This window comes from Saimiri boliviensis, chromosome 10, assembly GCF_048565385.1.
Source record: "Saimiri boliviensis isolate mSaiBol1 chromosome 10, mSaiBol1.pri, whole genome shotgun sequence".
NCBI lineage: Eukaryota > Metazoa > Chordata > Mammalia > Primates > Cebidae > Saimiri > Saimiri boliviensis.
In genome coordinates, this window is record NC_133458.1 from 791,081 (window position 1) to 814,194 (window position 23,114).

Sequence of the window (23,114 nt, forward strand, 5' to 3'; positions counted from 1 at the left end):
ACTGCTGCTTCTCCGTTCTCGTTATGTTTCCCCAAAGGTATAATACAACTTACAGAGTTCAATATTTGTCATTTTAATAAGCTTCGTATTTAACACATTTCTTAATGATTTCCCTTAAAATAGTATTTTTAACTAATTGGGATTATAATTTCACTACCTTTGTAGAAGAAACACATCCATTAATTTTTGTTTATGTTAAACATTTCAGCAAAGCTGATTCATGTTATTCGTCACTGCTTAAATGCCTGTATCCAGAGGGCAGTGAGAGAGCCTGCGGAGGAGGAGGAGGAGGAGGAGGAGGAGAAGGAAGAGAAGGAGGGGGACGGAAGGGAGAAGGAGAACGTGAGCGTGAGTAGAGCAGGGCCGGGCCGGGCAGATGCTGCATCAGTAGCATCACTCCTGTGGGCTGTGACGTTAGGAATACTCCTGGTTTTTCTTTTTTCCTTTAGTATTGTTAATTAAACAAGTTATTTTGGAAGGTCATAAATAATGTTTTTGAAAGAACTGCTATGTATCCTTTGTAGTTCATTTTGGAGCTCAGGTAGGACTTAATATAGAAGAAAAATTCTTAACAGTCACATCTTATCCCAGATTTTCTTTGCCATAAATGTCTCTGTGTTTCAGTTCAACCCTGGGTGTAATGTGGCTGGATTGGATTCTGAGTACTCCCATATTTTTCAAAGTATAATTTAAAGGGACAATTTCTTCAGAATCCAAAGTAACCAATTATATTAGAAGAAAATAATGTTTAAGACTAGACATACTTGTTACTTATAAGCATTATCTTAAGCTTCTAAACTCTTCTGCTTGTGGACATCTAAAGTAAGATTTTGGGGTCATTTTGCAATGCCCAGCTATATTAAGAAACTGGACTTTAAAAGAAAATCACAGAACACGGTTTGCCTTGTGCTGAGGCACAGTGCTGGTGTGCTCCTCTAACAGCTGGTCCTGAGCCAAGTGCTTCTGGGTCTGGCCCCATGGTGGCCTACCTAGCAAGGGCAGCAGACGGCTCACCCAGGCTCTGCTTATGCCCCATGGTGCCTTCTCCTCCATCTCCTGCCACACCCTGATGGGACACCAGCCCAGCCCCTCAGTCAGTTATGCTGGGTTGATACTGTTCAGAAGGAACTTACCGAAAACATACGGGAAATTGATGTGAAATAGAGAAACGAGTTCAGCGAGAGGGAGGGCCACTTCCATCTTCACAGCCATTGGACAGGCCACCTCCCTGGGCTCACTGCACCCTCACTGCCAGTGTTCAGAGCTTCAGAGCTGGTTCTGCTCTTGGGTTTGGTAGAGTTTGAGTTTCTTCTCTTTAGGGCTTTTCCCTCAATATACGTTAGTTGTATGACAGGCCTCCACAGCAGGGATTGTTGGCAGGTCTGGCCGTGTGTCTGTGCTGGTGAGTGGGCATGTCCGCTTACTGGCATGCAGCCACTATGCACTTGTGTGTGTGGCTTGCAGTGTTGACAGTGTGGGACTGCTGGCTCTCGGTAGAAGAGGAATTTGTTAGAGTGCGTTTGTGGTTTCAAATGAACATTCAGGTACGCTACCGACATATGTTCGGGAAAATGTAAGTAGGTCTATTTATTTTAAAACAAACTAAAGCCCATTATCTCGTGCTAGTCGATTATAGTCAGTCATTATTCCAGCCTCTCAGGCTGTGTTCTGCCTGCCTGTAGGGTGGAGTTGGCCAACCAGACTGCATCCTTGCTGTGACCTGATAGGCTGGGTTTTGGCGGCTGAGTTTCAGTAGCAGTCACCTTGGAGGAAAGTAGGCTTTATCATTCCCTTTTCCCTGCATGGAGATTTCTGGCGAAACGTGATGTCTTTCAATAAAGCAGAACAGTGAAAAAGACATGTTTTTTTTTTTTTGAGACGGAGTTTCGCTCTTGTTACCCAGGCTGGAGTGCAATGGCGCAATCTCGGCTCACCGCAACCTCCGCCTCCTGGGTTCAGGCAATTCTCCTGCCTCAGCCTCCTGAGTAGCTGGGATTACAGGCACGCACCACCATGCCTAGCTAGTTTTTTGTATTTTTAGTAGAGACGGGGTTTCACCATGTTGACCAGGATGGTCTCCATCTCTTGACCTCGTGATCCACCCGCCTCGGCCTCCCAAAGTGCTGGGATTACAGGCTTGAGCCACCGCACCTGGCCTAAAAAGACATGTTTTTAAATGTGGTGTTATGTTCCTATATGGAGACAATAATTCATATGATTTTATTTTTAGGGTTTTCTTCATATAAACTGTTTATTTAAAGGATATAGAGTTAGTTTGGAATTTATAACCTGGGTGAGCATTTAAAAATAAATTTACCTCCCTAGGAGATTCTAAAGTAGAGAATAAAAGACATGAAAATAAGACTGATAATCTTTACATTTTTGCGTGAGAGCTGTAGTTCCTAGATGCTATCTTTTAATAGTTGTTGTGATTAGATTCTTTCACAATAAAATTATTTTTATTTTAGGTTCTGGACAAAACACTGTCAGTAAATGATGTTGCATGCATGGCAGGTTTACTAGAAATCATTGTGATTCTCTGGAAAAGTATTCACAGAAGTATGGAAAATAATAAAGAGGCCAAAGTTTACACCATTAACAAGTTTGCCTCTGTGCTTCCCGAGTATCTGAAAGTGTTTAAGGTAAGTCTTGAACTATACTTGTAAGCAAGATATATTAAGGTTATTTTGTTTAGAATTTAGCAAAAGTTCTCAAACATGTTTACCTCCCTGGATCTGTTTTCTTACCTGTAAAATGAGAGTGTTGGACTAGTGCTTACCTTGCAGTAGTTAATTTCTCTCACTCCTCTTGAGGGTGGAGACCTTATGTCTCTTTCTGCTTCCATATCCTCAGCACCCAGAGAAATGTCTCAGGTAAGCACTTGATTCTTCTGCCTCCAGTGGTCAGCGACAGTATTTCAGAATTAAATTTGATTTGCAGGGGTTTGAGAAAGAATTTTGTGAACATGGAGGGACAGTAGCACCCAAGTTTTGTGGGCAGTTTTACTTAGGCACCTGAAGGCACCCAGTAAGCAAATATGTCCTTGGAGTATTTGAGCTATGTGTGTTATTGGGGCAAACAGTTGTTTGTTTTTCTTTTTTAAACAAAAGATTATTTATTCATTTATTTTATTTTTTTTATTTTATTTATTTATTTTTTTTTGAGACGGAGTTTCGCTCTTGTTACCCAGGCTGGCGTGCAATAGCACGATCTCGGCTCACCGCAACCTCCGCCTCCTGGGTTCAGGCAATTCTCCTGCCTCAGCCTCCTGAGTAACTAGGATTACAGGCACGCACCACCATGCCCAGCTAATTTTTGTATTTTTAGTAGAGACGGGGTTTCACCATGTTGACCAGGATGGTCTCGATCTCTTGACCTCGTGATCCACCCGCCTCGGCCTCCCAAAGTGCTGGGATTACAGGCTTGAGCCACCGTACCCGGCTCATTTATTTTTTGAGATGGAGTCTCGCTCTGTCACCCAGGCTGGAGTGCAGTGGCACAATCTCGGCTCATTGCAACCTCTGCCTTCTGGGTTCAAGCAGTTCTCCTGCCTCAGCCTCCTGCGTAGCTGGTACTACAGGCCCACGCTGCCAGGCCTGGCTAAGTTTTTATATTTTAGTAGAGACAGGACTTTGGACCACCTAGCTTTTCTAACCCTGTTTGCATGACTGTCAGGACTCTGAGCTTCATTCTGCTTTCTGACGTGAAAGTATGACCTGTCCACAAAAGCAGATCATCTCAGTTGTTAAGTTATATTAATCTGTTTTCATGCTGCTGATAAAAGACATACCTCAGACTGGATAATTTTTAAAGAAAAAGAGGTTTAATGGACTCACAGTTCCATATGGCTGGGGAGGCCTCACAATCATGGTGGAAGGCAGAAGGCATGTCTTACAAGGTGGCAGGCAGAGAGAAAATGAGAGCCAAGCAAAAAGGGCTCTGATAAAACTATCAGATCTTGTGAGACTTATTCACTATCAGAAGAACAGTATGGGAGAAACCACCCCCATGATTTAGTTTTCTACCACCGGGTCCCTCCCATAACAAGCGGGGGGTGGGGGGGGTGGAATTATGGGAGCTACAATTAAAGATGAGATTTGGGTGGGAACACAGCCAAACCATAATTTACCAGTAAATGGAAAAGCTCATTAGCTGGGCGTGGTAGCTCACACCTATAATCCCAGCACTTTGGGAGGCCAAAGCAGGAGTATTGCTTCAGGCTGGGATTTAGAGAACAGCCTGGGTAACATAGCAAGACCTCATCTCTACAAAAAATTTAAAGAATTAGCTGGGCCTGGTGGCATGTGCCTGTGATCTCAGCTATGTGGGAGGCTGAGGCAGGATTGCTTGAGCCCATAGTTTGAGACTGCAGTAAACTGTGATCATACCACTGCACTCACTCCAGCTCTGGCAACAGACTGAGACCCTGCCTCTTTAAGAAAAAAAGGAAGAAAGCTGAAATAATGACCTGGGGCTGAGAAACCAGCATTATTTCAGAATATGAACAGACGCCCATATAGAACACCAGGTGGGTTGCCAGGCAGGGCAGCTGTGGCCTTCGGGTCTTGGAAACCCTCAGAGTGTCTTGGATTCAGTTAATTCTGAGTATGTCTGGTAAGAGGCCTCTCCACCACTAGGGAAAATTGCTTCCTTCTCTAAGTAAAGAGATGATGGCTGGGCCACACAGATGGAATTGGCCATCATTATCAGTCTACTTGTAACATTGAGGAAGTATTTTCTCTCCTATTGTTAGTTGGGGGTAAGGGTGGGATCACTGTGAATACAAATTAATTTACTAATCAAATTTTGATTTTGGTCTGTTTCTGTTTCATGTATAGTTTCAGGGAAATTATTATTTTTAGGATCCACCATGTCCTCATTCTCCCAGCCAAGAATATCTCTGGAGTGTTCTTGATGAAGGCTGAATGGACCCCTATTTACCTATTGTTTTAATAATAATAATAATATAGCTGCAATTTACTAAGCAGTTAGGACACTGTAGGTACTATACAGGGGTTCTGTGTGGTGCAGTTCACTTAGTTCTTCCGATATCCCCATTATTTGTTTTGCAAAGGAAGAAACTGAGTCTAGAGCTTGACTGTTCTCCTCTGTGCTGTCGGCTCTGGGGCTGTAGAATCTGACTCGGTCTAGATTTGGCTCAGTAGCCTCAAAGCTTACATTTTTTTTTTTTTTTTTGGAGACGGAGTCTTGTTCTTATCGCCCAGGCTGGAGTGCAGTGGCACAGCCTTGGCTTATTGCAACCTCTGCCTCCTGGGTTCGGGCGGTTCTCTTGCCTCAGCCTCATAAAGTAGCTGGATTACAGGCATGAGCCACCAGTGTTGGCCAGGCTGATCTTGAACTTCTAACCTCAGGTGATCCTCCTGCCGCAGCCTCCCGAAGTGTTGGGATTACAGGTGTGAGCCAGTGTTCCTGGCCCTGTACTTTTATTTTGTTGTTGTTAGATGTAATTTGCCCTGTTGCCCAGGCTGGAGTGAATGAATGCCCACTGTAGCCTCTAACTCTTGGCCTCATGCAGTCACCCTACCTATGCCTCCCAAAGGGTTTGGGATTACAAGCGTGAGCCACCACGCCCTGCTGCATTTTCCATTGAACTATATTGTCTTCCTAAAGAATTCTGATTTTGTTTTATAACATTTTCTCTGAATAGTTTCTTTCTCTTGAGATTTATGTTCAGGATACCAAGTATATAGAGTTAATTTTTTTCCCTTTTATCAGTGTTGTTTTTTAAAGTAGATTCAACTCATGACAGCATATGATTTTGTTTACTCTGCTTACTGGCATATTCCCAGGGTCTAGATTGGTACTGGGTATATAGCAGGTGCTTAATCAATATTTGCAAAATAGTAAAATGTTATATAGAATTTCCATAACACTTATCAAGTAATTTTCTTTGCCTCTCAAACATGAGGCTGGTTTGTTTTTCCTTTGAACATGGAAAGGACTACCATGATTCTTCTTGAGCAATTTTAATAGTAAGTTATTAGGAATTTATGTAGAGAGACTTTCAGAATTTATAGTGTTTACAAACCCTGTTTTGTTTTTCTTTTTATGCTCTTAGGATGATCGCTGCAAGATCCCTTTATTCATGCTAATGTCCTTTATGCCGGCTTCTGCTGTCCCTCCATTCAGGTATTTGCTCTATTTTTCAGTACAGTGGTAAAGTAGGAATCCTGTCCATTGTTGTGCTGAATTATTAAGTCATGCCAGCAGACCATAGCATTTAGCTTTCAGCTTACTGTGGCTTCTTCTGCCCTTCCCTCTCCCTGTGGTAGGGAAAATATCAGGATGTGATTTTTAATGGGCCCTAAGTTGGTACATAATGAAAGACGAGACTGCATGGAACTGAAACTATGACTCCACTTAAATCTGGGGTTATTCTTAGCACTCGGTGTGGCAGGTTCTGGAGCACAAATCCACCGTTGGTCACATGTGGCTCTGAGCACCTGGGCTGTGGCTATCTGAGCTGAGTTGTGCTATGAGTACAAAATACACATGGAGTCAGCCTTCGTGCAAAAGGAAGAATATGAAATATTGATTACATGTTAAAATCATATTTTGGATAGTTTGGATTAAATAAGATTATGTTATTGAAATTAGTTTCACCTGTTTCTCTTTGTGTTTTAAAATGTGGTACTAGAAACATTTTAATTACATTTGTGGCTTGGCTTTTGTATCTCACATAATATTTTTTATTAGAGCTCTACAGTGTTGTCGATTATCTCAGTAAAAATTATTTTTATTCATATTTATGGAAGAAAAAATATTTTGATATTAAACAAAAATTGTTCTTCAAGGGTAGGAACTCTTGCTCTAGAATCTGACAGATGGCACAGAAACAGAAAGATGAGGGCTTTGTGTGGCTGTAGGCCCTGCTCCTTCAGCGTCCAGAGCTGGTCCCAGGTCTTGTGGTGGGATGCAGCTGTGCAGCCATTGTTGGAAACTGTATTTATTCCTGCATTTGAGAGCATGGGATTGCTAATGTATTAACAAGGGCTTATGCACCTCAAGTTTTAGCTTCTTGATTTTCTTCACCTTTTGAGAAAGTGGGGGAGTTTCTGATGAAATGCTTGATCTGATTTTCCATCTGACATTTTCAGCTGTGGTGTGATTGCCACTCTGAGAAGCCAGGAGGAGGGCGCTGTGGACAAGAGCTATTGCACTTTGTTGGATTGCCTCTGCTCCTGGGGGCAAGTGGGCCACATTCTGGAGCTTGTTGACAACTGGCTGCCCACAGAGCATGCTCAGGCCAAGGTAGGTTCACACCATGTTTCTCTAAAATTGGGTGAGTGAGGATAACTGTGTATTAGAAATTATATGCTTTTCTAGGGACGTGTTTTTCATTATCTGATGATGCTTTTCATGATCAGTTTCTCTCTCTCTCTCCTTTCAGAGCAACGCAGCTTCTAAACGTAGGGTCCGGATCCATGACACACGCCCAGTCAAACCTGAATTGGCGTTGGTCTACATTGAGTATCTGCTGACACATCCAAAGAATCGTGAGTGCCTGCTCTCTGCGCCCCGGAAGAAACTTAACCATCTTTTGAAAGCCCTTGAAACATCAAAGGTAACTGTGCCCTGACAGTTGAGTGGTTTCCTATGATAGGTGTGTGGTAAATCAAGATGTGAAGCTATCGTATTTACAGTGCTATACGAGCGTTCTGGCTGGAACAGACTTGAGAGTGATCATGTCACCTCATTGAGTTGGTACATGGCACTGAGCCTGGCCGGGGCAAGGTTGGGAGTCAAGTCCCAGTTGACAAGTGTCCAGAACTCTCGCATTTCTGTTGCACCTGCTAGGGTGCTAGGACTTGGGAGGATGGCCCGAGTTTCTCAGAACACATCCTTTGTAGGAGACATGTCACACATCCTTCCATGTGAACACTCAACCCCTGCAGTCCTTGGTAGTTTTTTCTGGTAATGTTTGGAGGGCATTTCTTGGGAATCCAGTGTGTTCCCAGCTGTCCCACAGAGGCTGTCATCTCTTTCTGTCCTCCAGGCGCCAGACCTCTGAACACCCTGTTATGCTGCCCTCAAGTGTGACTGTACCAGAAGCAAAGCGTCAGCAGAGCAGGGCCAGGCAGATGGGGAGGATGGGGCCTGGTCATGAGGCATGGAGGGGACAGGTGGTGCTGCGTGCAGGGCAGGGGCTGTGGATGGTGATGTGAGCCTGCTTACCTGGCGGTACATTTTCCCATGCCACCCAGCAGCTCATGTCCAGGTGCGGAGTGGTTCCAGCCTGCCTTCCCATAGTTCTTGCTGTACAGGGTGTGGTGGTGCCTTGGCAGTCAACATGTGGTCCTTGGGTTTTTTCCATTACAGGCAGATCTAGAGTCATTTCTGCAGCTACCAGGTGGGAAGCCTCGTGTCTTCAGTGAAGCGGCTGCTCTGCGAGCCTTTGGTCTTCACTGTCGCCTGAGCATCCATCTTCAGCACAAGGTGCGCCTGTTCCTGGCCCTTTGTTAGGACGATACACAACGCTCTTTTTGTTACTGATTTATCTTCTTGTTTTTGGACAGTTCTGCTCAGAAGGAAAACTGTATTTGTCCATTTTGGAAGACACTGGCTTTTGGTTAGAAAGCAAAATTTTATCTTTTATTCAAGATCAAGAAGAAGACTATCTGAAGCGTCATAGAGTCATTTATCAGCAAATTATTCAGGTTAGGGGTTTTAAGAAACAGAAACCTTTCTCTTTACCAAGTTTCTTTTGTTTCAGGATTTCATTTTCTGCTTTAGAGTGGTAATTTTAGACATTAATGTTACTCTTCTTAACAACGTACAGTGACATGTATCTAACTCTCTAGAGTGTATCTTTTCGCAAAGCATAAACTGCCTAATTTTAGTGTAATTGTACACATTACATATAACAGGTGTTATGTTTGTGGAATTACATAAAATATGTCTCTAGATTTCCTATGAAAACAATAAGAATTAGTGTATCTTTATGAAAATTCCTTTATAAAACATCTTTGTAAAATCTGCTGTATGAGATAACTAGCATGTGGCTAGGAGAAGCTTTGTGAGGCTGGATTTATTCCTTTTTTTAAACAACCTTTGGGCCTGGGCGTGGTGGCTCACCCCTGTAATCCCAGGACTTTGGGAGTATCGAGGTGGATGGATCACAAGGTCAGGAGATCGAATTCATCCTGGATAACATGGTGAAACCCCACCTCTACTAAAAATACTGGAATTAGCTGGGTGTGGTGGCATGAGCCTATAATCCCAGCTACTCGGGAGCCTGAAGCAGGAGAATCGCTTGAACCCGGGAGGTGGAGGTTGCAGTGAGCGAAGATGGTGCCACTGCACTCTAGCCTGGGTGACAGAGTGAGACTCTGTCTCGAAAAAAAAAATAAATAAATAAAATAATAATAAGAAGAAAATAGAATAAATAGGCTTTGTTGCTAAGTTGTGTCTGTTTCTTACAGACCTACCTGACTGTATGTAAAGATGTTGTTATGGTAGGCCTTGGTGACCATCAGTTTCAGATGCAACTTTTACAGCGGAGTCTTGGGATCCTGCAAACAGGTACAGTAAGGGGTGTTTTGGAGCAATAAATACTCAGAGCCAGTCCTTCCCTCCCTTCCTCCTTTACTGTGTAACTCAGAACTTTTACTTTTAAGTGACTGATTATAATGCAACCTAGTATATACCAAAACAAGGGTTTGTTGGGTGATGCAGCCAGGAAATTCAAAGATGTTTCTGTGTCAGACACGATTATATCCAGAGTTTGTGACAGCGTTCTTGGGATTCTGCCTCTCCTTGTGGTCAGCTGCATTGCCAGGCTGACTTTCCCTGTGGGTTGGGCCAGTGGCCATTTCCTGGCATCTGTGTGGGAAACCATCACCTTTTGGCTCTGCTCTGGCCACATGCTCCTGTGGGTGGGGGTGTGAGTCAGGAATTGTCAGGTGATACCCCACCAAGACCCAAGGAGAGGGTTAGCGTAGGGTAACCCATGGCAACAGTGAGTGAGAGGACAGCCTTGGAGTCCCGTCAGATGATGATGGGAAAGGGTGTGGGGCCAATCCAGGGGGAGTGCACCTGGGGCCATTCCATATCTCCTTGGCCTTGTGATCACAGTCTGGTAAAGAAGAGTACTGCTGAGCTGGGCCTCTCGCTCCTAGCCCATATTCCCTAATCCCTAATGGCCAGCCTCCCACCCCACTGCTTCTGTGGTGTAGCTGACTCCTGCGTAAACTTGTTTCTGGTTGGTTTTTAAATCAGTTTCCCAATAGCCCAGTGCTTCATTTGATTCTCACTGAGATCTGTAAAAGCTTCAACATTTGATGTTGACATTTCTTTTCTTTCTCTTTCTTTTTCTTTTCTTTTCTTTTTTTGATGAGGTCTTGCTCTGTCACCCAGGCTGGAGTCAGTGGCACGATCTTGGCTCACTGCAACCTCCGCCTCCCGGGTTCAAGCGATTCTCCTGCTTCAGCCTCCCGAGTAGTTGGGATTACAGGCATCCACCACCACGCCCGGCTAAATTTTGTATTTTTAGTAGAAACGTGGTTTCACCATATTGGCCAGGCTGGTCTTGAACTCCTGACCTCGTGATCTGCCCACCTTGGCCTCCCAAAGTGCTGGGATTACAGGCGAGCCACTGCACCTGGCCTGATGTTGACATTTCTTTAAGTCTAGTTATTGGCTAGAAGAGATTGAAAATGATAACATTTAGTAAATTCAACATTAAGTTTTAAAAATTGGATTAAGTTGGTAGTCCAGTTTCTAGCCGATCCATCTGTAGTCTCTTTCACATAGCCTTAACTATCTTCATGGCAGACTCCAGAGGGGTCTGTGTGTGTGGTCACCCCCAGTGTATCTCTCTTCATGATACTGCAACTGAAGTAGCTGCTAGGACAGCACTGGAGCCAGGATACTGGGCGATGTCTTAGTTAACCTGACGGGACTCCGAGGCTGTCCTCTCACTCACTGTTGCCATGGGTTACCCTACGCTAACCTTAGTTAATCTTTAATTATAAGCAAAATTGTACGCCATTTGTTTAACAGATCTAAAATTTAAGTCTAAATATTAAATAGATCAATATTATTTGCTTTAGCTTTCTTAACTCCTGACCTCAAGGTCCGCCCGCCTTGGCCTTTCAAAGTGCTGGGATTATAGGCATGAGCCATCATATCCAGCCTGTTTAATCTTTATAATTTACTTCTGTTGTGAAATCAGCATTTTATACTTAAGCTTAATGATTGAAACAGTCAAAATTATTTATTTTTTAAACTTATCATTTAGGAATTATTTTCCCATAAGGAGCAAATCTACTTTTATTATTTATAAAATTTACTTTTCGAAGGAGGTAATTGTAAATAGAATTCTAGATTTCCAGTGTAGCCGCTTCATTATATAGGTACATCTGTTCTCCAAAAGCGAAAGAGAACTGGCAGCACTGTTCTCTAATTCAAGTGTTAAAGGAGACACACTGCTGAACTTCTGCATGTTCACATGTGCAGTGAACACAGTTTTTAGTTTAGTGACTGAGTCTAATACACTATTACTGTTACTGAAGGAAACAGTTTTATACTTAATTTGAACAAATATCACATTTATTTATTTATTTACTTTGGTTAGAATTTAGGTTAACCTGATCAACCTGGCTTTTGGTATTGGCTCACCAAATACCAAAGAATAAGAATTCCTTTTATGTTGCCATCACATACATGTGTTAAGTGGGAAATGTGTAATGATTTCAACAAACTCGTGGATTAGAAAACTGATGTATTCCAATTTTCTTTCCAGTGAAAGGATTTTTTTACGTTTCATTACTTCTTGACATTCTGAAAGAGATAACTGGAAATTCCTTGATTCAGAAAACAGATTCAGATGAAAAAGTAGCAGTGCTGTTGGACACAGTCCAGAAAGTATTTCAGAAAATGTTGGAATGTATCGCACGAAGTTTCAAGAAGCAACCGGAAGAAGGCCTGCGGGTACTCAGGTCTCCCCAGGACGGGTTTGCTAGATGGGCTTTTCAGGGCTGGGTACACCCTTGCAGATGCATGAGCTCTGGCTGTGCTGTTCATGCTTGGGTGATGTACAGTGTTAGGTGGGCGGTCCCTGGTGGTGAGGTGCACTGAGAGAGACGGAGCCCGGTATGGGAGTCCCCTGTCGGGAGGTGCACTGAGAGAGATGGAGCCCAGCGTGGGAGTCCCCCGTCGGGAGGTGCACTGAGAGAGATGGAGCCCAGCGTGGGAGTCCCTCGTGGGGAGGTGCACTGAGAGAGATGGAGCCCAGTGTGGGAGTCCCCCGTGGGGAGGTGCACTGAGAGATGGAGCCCAGTGTGGGAGTCCCCCGTGGGGAGGTGCACTGAGAGAGATGGAGCCCAGTGTGGGAGTCCCCCGTGGGGAGGTGCACTGAGAGCTGGAGCCCAGTGTGGGAGTCCCCCGTGGGGAGGTGCGCTGAGAGAGATGGAGCCCAGCGTGGGAGTCCCCCGTGGGGAGGTGCACTGAGAGAGATGGAGCCCAGCGTGGGAGTCCCCCGTGGGGAGGTGCACTGAGAGCTGGAGCCCAGTGTGGGAGTCCCCCGTGGGGAGGTGCGCTGAGAGAGATGGAGCCCAGCGTGGGAGTCCCCCGTGGGGAGGTGCACTGAGAGCTGGAGCCCAGTGTGGGAGTCCCCCGTGGGGAGGTGCACTGAGAGAGATGGAGCCCAGTGTGGGAGTCCCCCGTGGGGAGGTGCACTGAGAGAGATGGAGCCCAGTGTGGGAGTCCCCCGTGGGGAGGTGCACTGAGAGAGATGGAGCCCAGTGTGGGAGTCCCTCGTGGGGAGGTGCACTGAGAGATGGAGCCCATTGTGGGAGTCCCCCGTCGCGAGGTGCACTGAGAGAGATGGAGCCCAGTGTGGGAGTCCCCCGTGGGGAGGTGCACTGAGAGAGATGGAGCCCAGTGTGGGAGTCCCTCGTGGGGAGGTGCACTGAGAGATGGAGCCCAGTGTGGGAGTCCCCCGTCGCGAGGTGCACTGAGAGAGATGGAGCCCAGTGTGGGAGTCCCCCGTGGGGAGGTGCACTGAGAGAGATGGAACCCAGTGTGGGAGTCCCCCGTGGGGAGGTGCACTGAGAGATGGAGCCCAGTGTGGGAGTCCCCCGTGGGGAGGTGCACTGAGAGAGATGGAGCCCAGCGTGGGAGTCCCCCGTGGGGAGGTGCACTGAGAGATGGAGCCCAGCGTGGGAGTCCCCCGTGGGGAGGTGCACTGAGAGAGATGGAGCCCAGTGTGGGAGTCCCCCGTGGGGAGGTGCACTGAGAGATGGAGCCCAGTGTGGGAGTTCCCCGTGGGGAGGTGCACTGAGAGAGATGGAGCCCAGTGTGGGAGTCCCCATGGGGGACACACTGAGAGAGATGATGACCCCTGTGCATGGACTGGAGGCTGGAAGGGCAGAAGCTCTATCTGTTAGATTCTACCCAACCGTCTTAGAACAGGATCACACAAGTTCAGGTTGACCAGACGGCAGGGCAGGAAGCAGAGGACTGATTGCTCTAGCTTCTGAGTACACAATTATTATTTCACAGTATTTTCCAAATAAAATATACTTTATTTTGAAAGATGCTAATTTTGATACTTGTAGAGTGAGAGAAACCTTGCCATGTGAAATGCTAATTTCTGTCATGAGTTAACTCCCCATCCCATGTTAGACTTTTCCAGGTTGGAAATGAGAGTCACAGACCTTGAAGGGGGCCATGGTTTCCCTTTGCTGGTTGAAAGCTGATGTGAATTGAGATTACTGTATAACCCCTTCATTTAGAAAAACCTGTATGCCTTATTTGCTTTACCCTAAAAATAATCTTATGTCAGTTCTAGCACCACATGATACTGTTATCAGAGACAGCTATTACTTTTTTCTAAGTAGTAGCTTAAAAATATCAATGAGCTATTTTTTTAAATGAAGACTTTTAAAAATGTTTAAATGGGAGGCTATTTGTGAAATATTGAAGATTCAGTGTCCTTTGCTGATAGAGGTCATTGAAGATTGTTAGCCATACTTTTGCTAGTCTATTTCAATTCAGATTAATTTGAAATGTTCCTGTTTTTGATGAATTCAAGAGTCTGTGATCTTTAATGTAATTTGTGCCAAAATCTTTAGTTTTCCCATCAAACTTCTGTAGCTTTAGTCAGAATAGATTGCCTCATAGCCGATGCCTTATTTTAATGTCATTGATATTTCACCTCTCTCCCTCCTCATTCCTGAGGGTTTTTCTTGGCTTTGGGGAATGAAAGGCAGTGAGAACATCAGGGCAGTTCCCAGTGGGCTTTGGTCCCGTCTGCCATCTTCCGGCCATGCTGTGTAGGAGGTTTGAGTCAGCCAAGGAGTGGAAAGTGGTGGGCAGTGGCAACAGGCAAACAAGATCAGTGACTCCTTGAGTCCCAGGGTAGGATAGTGAGAATACTTATTTTAAAGTGTCTTTTTGTTTTTTTCAAAACCATGGTTTTTAGTTATTAAAAATGACATGTGTTTTCTTGTAGCTGCTTTATTCTGTGCAGAGGCCTCTTCACGAGTTCATTACCGCTGTTCAGTCTTGGCACACGGACACCCCTGTGCACCGGGGTGTACTTTCTACCCTGATCGCTGGGCCTGTGGTTGAGATAAGTCACCAGCTACGGAAGGTGAAGTGCTTTAATCCGGAAACTGCTGTGCCTCTCTTTGACTACACAGATACTGTTTCTACTAGTAGCACATTCTTACATTTCTCCAAGTATTTTCTAAGAATATTCAAACCTGAGTGAGTGGCACACTTTCCTAGCAGCTATGCCTCAGAGTTTGATAGCTAGTTAGTATTTTAGACTCATGTGACTGTTGTAAAACAGATAGCAAGGATGTGATTGTTCTTGATTAAAACAAATATAGTCCTTACATTTGAACACGTTTTTATGCCACATTCAGGAGATTTAAATGAGTTGGTAAGTTTCTTAAGGTTATTTTCCCTCTTTAAAGGTTAGAAGTAGTTGTACTCCGTGGTGAGCAGAATGCCAAGCTACTCTTGGATTGCTTTTGTGGAATAGTTGACATATCTTTGCATGTTATCTTATTGGCCTCCCCATCTTTTTTTCATTTTTAAGCATAGGATATTCAACATTCTAATATCAGTTTAAACAGATAATTTATTCATTATTAATGACTTTTATTTTCCTACCAGTAGCTGCAGATGAATTGAAGATTATTATTAATACAGAAGTTATTGGCCTATTTGGTTAAAGAGTGCTATAATCAGGATGATAATTGAAGCCAAAACAAAAAGTGGTGTTTTCCCTCATGGAATATTCAGGGTGTTCTCTTCCTTTTAACCTCTTAAGAAAGTAATAAAAATCATGTTGGGCTTTCTCAAGATGAAAAGATAAAATTTGATAGGAAGGTCATTGAATTATATGCATTTTTAATATTTATATAAATCATACATTTTGTAATATAAAATCATGACTAATAAAAAGATGTTAACTAAAAAGATGTTAACTAAATTCTATGTCTAGTTAACATCTTTTAACTAGACAAAATAACAACTAGGATTTGTTTATTCTGGTGAGCTATATAGCTAAAACCTATAAAATTATAAAAAGTGTTTGGCCTGTGGGCCACACCTGGCTCACCATCTGTTTTTTATCAATAAAGTTATTGGAACATAGCCGTGCCTATTTGCTACACTTTTTGTGACTACTTTTGTGCAGAGTTGAATAATTATGATAGAGACCATTGCAACTCTGCCCACAAAGCTGAAAATATTTATTATTTAAATATTTACTATTTTGTTACTTAACAGAAAAGGTTTGCTGACTGCTTTTCTGTTTCCTTTCTAATATTGTCTGCTTACTCTATATGTGATTGTGGATTTGTCTCTTTTTTCATTAGTTCTGTCAGTTTTCTTGTCATGCATTTTCTTGTATTTGGGAGCTTTTTCTTTTTGATGAATTGACTCCTATTATTGTGAAATATCTCTAGCTCCCATAGTACTTTCCTTATAAAGACTACTTTGATATTTTCATAGCCAAAGCAGCTTTCTTGTGCTTCATGTTTGCATAGCATATCTTTTTTTTTTTGAGACGGAGTTTCACCCTTGTTACCCAGGCTGGAGTGCAATGGCGCGATCTCAGCTCACCGCAACCTCCGCCTCCTGGGCTCGGGCAATTCTCCTGCCTCAGCCTCCTGAGTAGCTGGGATTACAGGCACGTGCCACCATGCCCAGCTAATTTTTTGCACTTTTAGTAGAGACGGGGTTTCACCATGTTGACCAGGATGGTCTCGATCTCTTGACCTCGTGATCCACCCGCCTCGGCCTCCCAAAGTGCTGGGATTACAGGCTTGAGCCACCGCGCCCGGCTGCATAGCATATCTTTTTAAAAAAACCCACCCCCACATGGGTAGAGTTTGAAAATCTAGTCTGACAACCTCTGACTTTTATTTGGGGTGTTTATGGTCTATTCTATTATTTTTTTTAGTCCATTTGACTTTAATGAACTTATTGATAGGTTTGCGTTTAAGTTAATGTTAATGTTTCTTTTCTCTGAGTCTGTGTGTTCTGTTAGTCTTTCTGTTTTTTTTTTCTTTCCTATGACTTTTTTGATGAATCAAGTGTTTTCAGTATGCCATTTTATTGTCTCTGTTGACTTTATATTACTTTTTTGTGTAATATTTTTTGGTGGTTTCTCTAGAGATCTCTGCATGCATATTTAACATGTCTCAGTCTGTCTTCAGAAATTATGCTTGTCCATTAAATGGTAGGAATCTCCAGTTGTGTTGTTCTATCCTTTATGCTGTTGTCATGTTTTACTTCTACATGGCAAAAATCTCTAGATGTATTTTTATTTTAATCTGTCAATACTCTTTTCTCACTGTTTAAGAAATGCGTTTACAACAATCACTTTAAGATGTAAAGTATTTTCATGAGAAACTGCTATTTCATATGTAGTGATGATTGACTTAAATATTCAAATTTGTATCATAATACTAGCAGAGGAAATATAGGAAGACTTATTGGAAGTGCTGTCTAGGCCAGGTGCAGTGGCTCACACATAATCCCAACACTTTGGGAGGCCTAGGCAGGAGAATCACTTGAGGCCAGGAGTTTGAGGCCAACCTGGGCAACATGATGAGACCCTGCCTCTGCTAAAAAAAACATTTAAAAATTAGCTGGGTATGGTGATACATGCCTGTAGTTTCAGCTGCCCAGGACACTGAGTCAGGAGTTCAAGGCTGCAGTGAGCTATGATTTGTGATTGCACCACTGCACTCCAGCCTGGGCAACAGAGTGAGATTGTTTCTTAAAAAAAAAAAAAAAAAAAAATTGCTATCTAGTCATGCCTAAATGAAATCCCCTAGGATAGTCAAGAATTGAGCCAAACACAGAGGTGAAGAGATGCAGGGGTGGGATAGACATATTCCTGACTCAGCTTCTACAGGTGGAAAACAAAGGCATAAGCTTCCACCTGGAGCAGGAATTCTGCACTTGGACTTTCTGAGGAGCGTGTGGAATCAATCATTCCTCCATGGTGAATGGCTGATTGAAGCTCACAAGGCTGACAGTTAAGAGCACAGGTCCAGGCAGGTGCCCTGGTGGCTCTAGACTTACAGTACTTCACTATGGGGTTCTGCCCTGCAGTGGACAATGCGACGTCTAGGAACATTTTTGTTTGACACAACTGGGTAAGGGGGTAGGCAGTGTGCCCCTGGCATTGAGTGGGTGAAGGCTAGGGATGCTGCTCAGCCCTTACAGCACCTAGCACAGTCCCCAACTCTCCCAAAGAATGAGCCAGTCAGGTTAGTAGTGCTGAGATTGAGAAACCCCAATTTAGACAGGAGTAAAATGTTAAATTTATTTAGCATAAAAGCACATTATTTACAGTAGATGATAACAAGATAAAGACTCTTTGACATGGGCCGGGCGCGGTGCCTCACGCCTGTAATCCCAGCACTTTGGGAGGCCAAGGCGGGTGGATCACGAGGTCAAGAGATTGAGACCATCCTGGTCAACATGGTGAAACCCTGTCTCTACTAAAAATATAAAAAATCAGCTGGACATGGTGGCGCGTGCCTGTAATCCCAGCTACTCAGGAGGTGAGGCAGGAGAATTGCCTGAACCCAGGAAGTGGAGGTTGTGGTGAGCCGAGATGGCGCCATTGCACTCCAGCCTGGGTAACGAGTGAAACTCTGTCTCAAAAAAAAAAGACTCTTTAACAAAAGGCTCATTGAGTGACATGTCTGTTTTCCTTTATTTTTGTTTCACTGAATAAGCATCTTCATTTATCTTTTTTATTTATTTATTTATTTATTTTCATATTGAGACAGGATCTCACTCTGTCACCCAGGCTGGAGTGCTGTGGTACGTGGCTCATTAAAGCCTCAAATTCCTGGGCTGAAGTGATTCTCCTGCCTCAGTCTCCCAAGTAGCTGGGACTATAGGCGTGTGCTACCATGCCCAGCTAATTTTAAAATTTTGTTATAGAGGCAGGATCTTCCCATGTTGTTGGGCCGATCTCAAACTCCTGGCCTCAAGCAATCCTCTTGCCTAAGCCTCCCAGAACGCCGGGATTACAGGTGTGAACAACCATGCCCAACACACTTATGTTTATAATAGATTATTCATAATTATTGTAGACATTTGAACAGTTAATAACAGTAATTGTTTTGAATTTCTGCAAAGTGTTTCTTAGGTGTTGAAAAAAACCCAAAGCAATGTAATTTACAAGTGAGTAGCCTAGTCTCTATTCACACCTTGCTGATTTGGGACTCTTTTAGGTTTCTGACATAGAAGAGCTTACCCCTCCAGAGCATCTTTCTGATCTTCCACCATTTTCAAGGTGTTTAATAGGAATAATAATAAAGTCTTCGAATGTGGTCAGGTAATCGATTTCTGTTTACTGTCCTGAAACGATCATCATGGCTGTAAGATCCAGCAGCATTGCTTCTATTCCTTTTACTTGCAAGTTTCAAAGCTACACTTTTTACTGTCAGAAGAATGTTTCTTATAATTTTCTCTCCATTTTATCAGTAATTAGAAATATTTACATTAGGCCGGGCGCGGTGGCTCAAGCCTGTAATCCCAGCGCTTTGGGAGGCCAAGGCGGGTGGATCACGAGGTCAATAGATGGAGATCATCCTGGTCAACGTGGTGAAACTCCGTCTCTACTAAAAATACAAAGAATTGAGCCGGGCGCGGTGGCTCAAGCCTGTAATCCCAGCACTTTGGGAGGCCGAGGCGGGTGGATCACGAGGTCAAGAGATCGAGACCATCCTGGTCAACATGGTGAAACCCCGTCTCTACTAAAATACAAAAAAAATTAGCTGGGCATGGTGGCGCATGCCTATAATCCCAGCTACTCAGGAGGCTGAGGCAGGAGAATTGCCTGAACCCAGGAGGTGGAGGTTGCGGTGAGCCGAGATCGTGCCATTGCACTCCAGCCTGGGTAACAAGAGCGAAACTCCGTCTCAAAAAAAAAAAAAAAAGAAATATTTACATTAAAGTTACACAAAGAAAAGTTCTAACTTTCTGTATAGAATATTCATCTAAATAGTCTCTGGTTAGTTATGCTTCTCATAACTAAAATTCTGTTAAGGGAGGACATAGAATGTTAATGTTTAGTAAAATACTTCTTACCAAGTGCGCTTTCAAAACACTTGACAAGGTTAAATACTGGTGCCATTTTCAGGGAACGCACAGCTCCTACTCATTTTCCAGTCCATATGTCACTTGATGAGAGTTGCAGGGGTTGCTGTGTCACATGCATGGTTGACAGGTTACAGAGAGAACTGCTTTGCAGATGTCTGTTACCTGTCAAATTTTAATAACAGATACATTCAATGAAAACTTTTAAAAGCACCATCTTTAGCACCTATGAGTCATCTTTCAACAACATAATTACATCTTTTTTATGTGCATTGAGGATGTACAGAGTAGCCTTTTTCACTCAGCACAGCATCCCTGTTCTCATCAGCATCCTCTGGTTTTAATGTCTCACTGTACAGTCTGGCACACTCTCCATGAAAAGCATGGGGCAAGTTCAGTCAGCTTCCCATGTCCCCTGCAAACTGGAGTTGGTGGTTGTGGTTGAACCTTGGCTGTACTTGTTTTGCTATTAAGTATTAATATCTATATGATACAGTAATTTTGATGTTTGTTGACTTATTTGCAGGTCATTTTTGGATGAGTTAAAGGCGTGTGTGGCTTCTGATGATATTGAAGGCATTGTGTGCCTCACAGCTGCTGTGCATATTATTCTGGTTATTAATGCAGGTTGGTTACATTTCCCCTGTCAACTGGAAGGTGGCTGGTGCACCTTACAGGTGGTGTCATGGAGTGTTGGGGATCAGCCCCGGCACTCGGCCACTCCTGGCCAGCTCAGGCGTCCCCACCCTTTCTCCTCTCTGCCTTCTCATGTGCTGGACACAGTGCTCTCCACCTGGGCCTCCTCTCCTTAGCATCTGTTTTTATATCAACTTGCTCACTCTTCAGTGGTGCAGGTCCTGCTCACTTTCGCCTTTTGACCCCTGGACCCATTAAGCATTCCTTTCTGTGCCTCAGCATTGAATTTCCACTGATTTGATGTATTACCTGTATCTTAGAATCTGAATTTATTTTGGTTGACGGTGGATGTTCTGGTGTTAATATCTGATCTATCTACTGTTTCTCCTAAGCCTTAGCCTTGCCTAGTCTGAATATTCTAACCAGTTCAAATAGTACTGGTAAAATAATTGGAGATATGTATAGCATGCTTAGCTCAATATAAAATGTAGTAAGATTCCTGCACGTTGACTGCCTTTACCTTTTTGTATTATTTGCTCAGTTTTATTAATGTTGAAATTATCTTCAAAGGTGATACATTGTAGATAGGGAGTACTGCTATTGAAAGAAACTCTCCCCGTAAGTCTAAATGCATAGGATATCTGCAGATTGGTAAGAATACTTCTTAACTAGTTTGTCCAGGTTGGGTATAAGAAAGACTTCCCTAAGGGACTCCCCCTGCATGGAGAACCTCCCCAGGAGGATGTTAAGGATGGATGTTGGATGCTGCCAGGGCCCTGCCTTTAATACATCCTTAAACACCTGCAATATTTAAACAAGGGAAGGACTCTGAAACAGGATTGGTTTGCTGGCATGGACATAATGCTTCCTCTAGTGGCCTCATGGAGTGATGTCTGTATGAACTCTTCTTCCCAGTAAATGTTTGTTTGCTCTTTACAACATCCCTGTAGAATGGAGAATTACTATTCCACAGGTCAGTATTAGGTTACCTCAAAGGGAAGGATAGGGAGGCTCAGCTTAGGGAAGTTGTACCACAGAGTGTTTGTCTTTGTGTAGTGATGTTAAAATATTTTCTGTCTTTAATATAATTTTCTCAGGTAAACATAAAAGCTCAAAAGTGAAGGAGGTTGCAGCCACTGTTCACAGAAAACTAAAGACGTTCATGGAAATTACTTTGGAAGAGGACAGCATTGAAAGGTAAAGCAGAGATAGTCACCAAATGCAATCATCTAAAACTGCTCATAGTTCTTTGGGTCTGCATGAGGTTGTGTTTTCATTTCTGCTGCCTACAGCCAGGTGGTTAGGAGACTGGGAACTGTAAGGAGAGAAACATTTCTGTCGGCAAAGACCTTTAGCTTATGTTTAATTTGCTTACTAATTGTGTCTTAAAAAACAAAACAAAACTGTCGTTTGCAGAATTCTACAATTTTGCAATTGACATTATAGAAAATCAAGGGCATACAAACTTATTTTACATGGTTTTAAAATCAGACATTATTTTTGGTGGTTGCTGCATTATGGAAACCTGGGCATTTCCCGAGAATAGAAGACTAGCGGACAAATACCCACATGGGGTTGGGTGGTCCCTTCAGAGCCTCTGAGATGTGTGTAGATTCCCCCTTGCTGGGCAGCCCATCACTGTGCACAGCCTGCAGGCTACCAGTGTGTTCGTCCGGCTCCTTTCCAGCTGGGTGTTTTTGCTGCTGTGTGTTGTTTAGTATGCTCTGCATTCTGCTATAGACTGTTTTGAATTGTGTTTCACTTTTAGATCAACCACAAAGAATGTTTTGTTGCTATTTTATGAGCTAAATAGGTGAACCGTTGTGAAGCTCTGCATTGGGAAATTCAGCTTTGCCTGGAAAACAAACCACTCTCCATAGCTGCTGCTTCTGGAGAAAGGCTTTCCAAATCCGAAACTGCTAATTTGTGAATAAACTTCCAAAGTGTGGCTTTTTATAGACTGTCGACATGTTCTATAGACATAATACTCTTAATGCTCACTTTACGAGAAAATTTGGTTTGTAGGCTGAGTATGGTGGCTCACGCCTGTAATCCAGGAGTTTAAGACCAACCTGGTAAAACCCCATCTCTACTAAAAATACAAAAATTAGAACAGGCATGGTGGCTCATGCTTGTAATCCCAGCATTTCGGGAGGCCAAGGAGAGTGGATCTCGTGAGGCCAGGAGTTCGAGACCAGCCTGGCCAACATGGTGAAACCCTGTCTCTACTGAAAATGTAATAATTAGCCAGGCGTGGTGACAGGCACCTATTATCCCAGCTACTTGGGAGGCTGAAGCAGGAGAATTGCTTGAACTCGGGAGGTGGAGGTTGCAGTGAGCTGAGATTGCGCCACTGCAATCTAGCCTGGGCAACAGAGCAAGACTCCATCTCGAAAATAATAAGTAAATGAAAATACAAAATAAAAATACACAAATTAGCTGGGCATAGTGGCATGCTTCTGTAATCCTAGCTACTTTGGAAGCTGAAGAGCTTAGTTAGCCTGGCCAGAGGTTTATCAGTTTTTATTGATATTTTCAGAGAACTAGCTTTTGGTTTCATTTATTTTTATTTGTTGATTTTTTATTTTCAAGTGTATTGATTTATTGTTTCTGTCTTTTTTTTTTAGGATATAATTTGCTCATTTTCTGTTTTCCTAAGGTGAATGTTTAGATAATTGACTTTTAGATTTTTCTTCTTTTCTAGTATGTACTTTCGGTGCTATAAATTTTCTTCCAAGCACTGCTTCATCCCACATTAATTTTTTTTTTTTTTCTATTTCTCTTTTTGTCCTTTTTCCTCCCATCAGTTTTTGTTTTGTTTTCTTGTTTTGAGATGGGTTCTTGCTCTTGTCGCCCAGGCTGGAGTATAGTGG

At 43.2% G+C, this 23,114-nt stretch overlaps 1 protein-coding gene across 3 annotated transcripts in view; it reads left to right on the top strand.

The window, feature by feature from the left end:
* The window catches only part of NCAPG2 (non-SMC condensin II complex subunit G2), a 90,392-nt gene that overhangs the window by 47,333 nt on the left and 19,945 nt on the right, over positions 1-23,114 (top strand). For all 3 annotated transcript variants that reach the window (XM_039473001.2, XM_074378840.1, XM_074378839.1), the window contains 13 exons: positions 209-348; positions 2,469-2,642; positions 6,080-6,150; positions 7,119-7,272; positions 7,412-7,585; positions 8,341-8,457; positions 8,538-8,678; positions 9,444-9,543; positions 11,765-11,952; positions 14,477-14,617; positions 18,738-18,841; positions 20,132-20,232; positions 21,339-21,438. In XM_039473001.2, the coding sequence (XP_039328935.2) occupies positions 209-348; positions 2,469-2,642; positions 6,080-6,150; positions 7,119-7,272; positions 7,412-7,585; positions 8,341-8,457; positions 8,538-8,678; positions 9,444-9,543; positions 11,765-11,952; positions 14,477-14,617; positions 18,738-18,841; positions 20,132-20,232; positions 21,339-21,438 (1,705 nt within the window). The remainder of the gene's footprint in view (positions 1-208; positions 349-2,468; positions 2,643-6,079; positions 6,151-7,118; positions 7,273-7,411; positions 7,586-8,340; positions 8,458-8,537; positions 8,679-9,443; positions 9,544-11,764; positions 11,953-14,476; positions 14,618-18,737; positions 18,842-20,131; positions 20,233-21,338; positions 21,439-23,114) is intronic.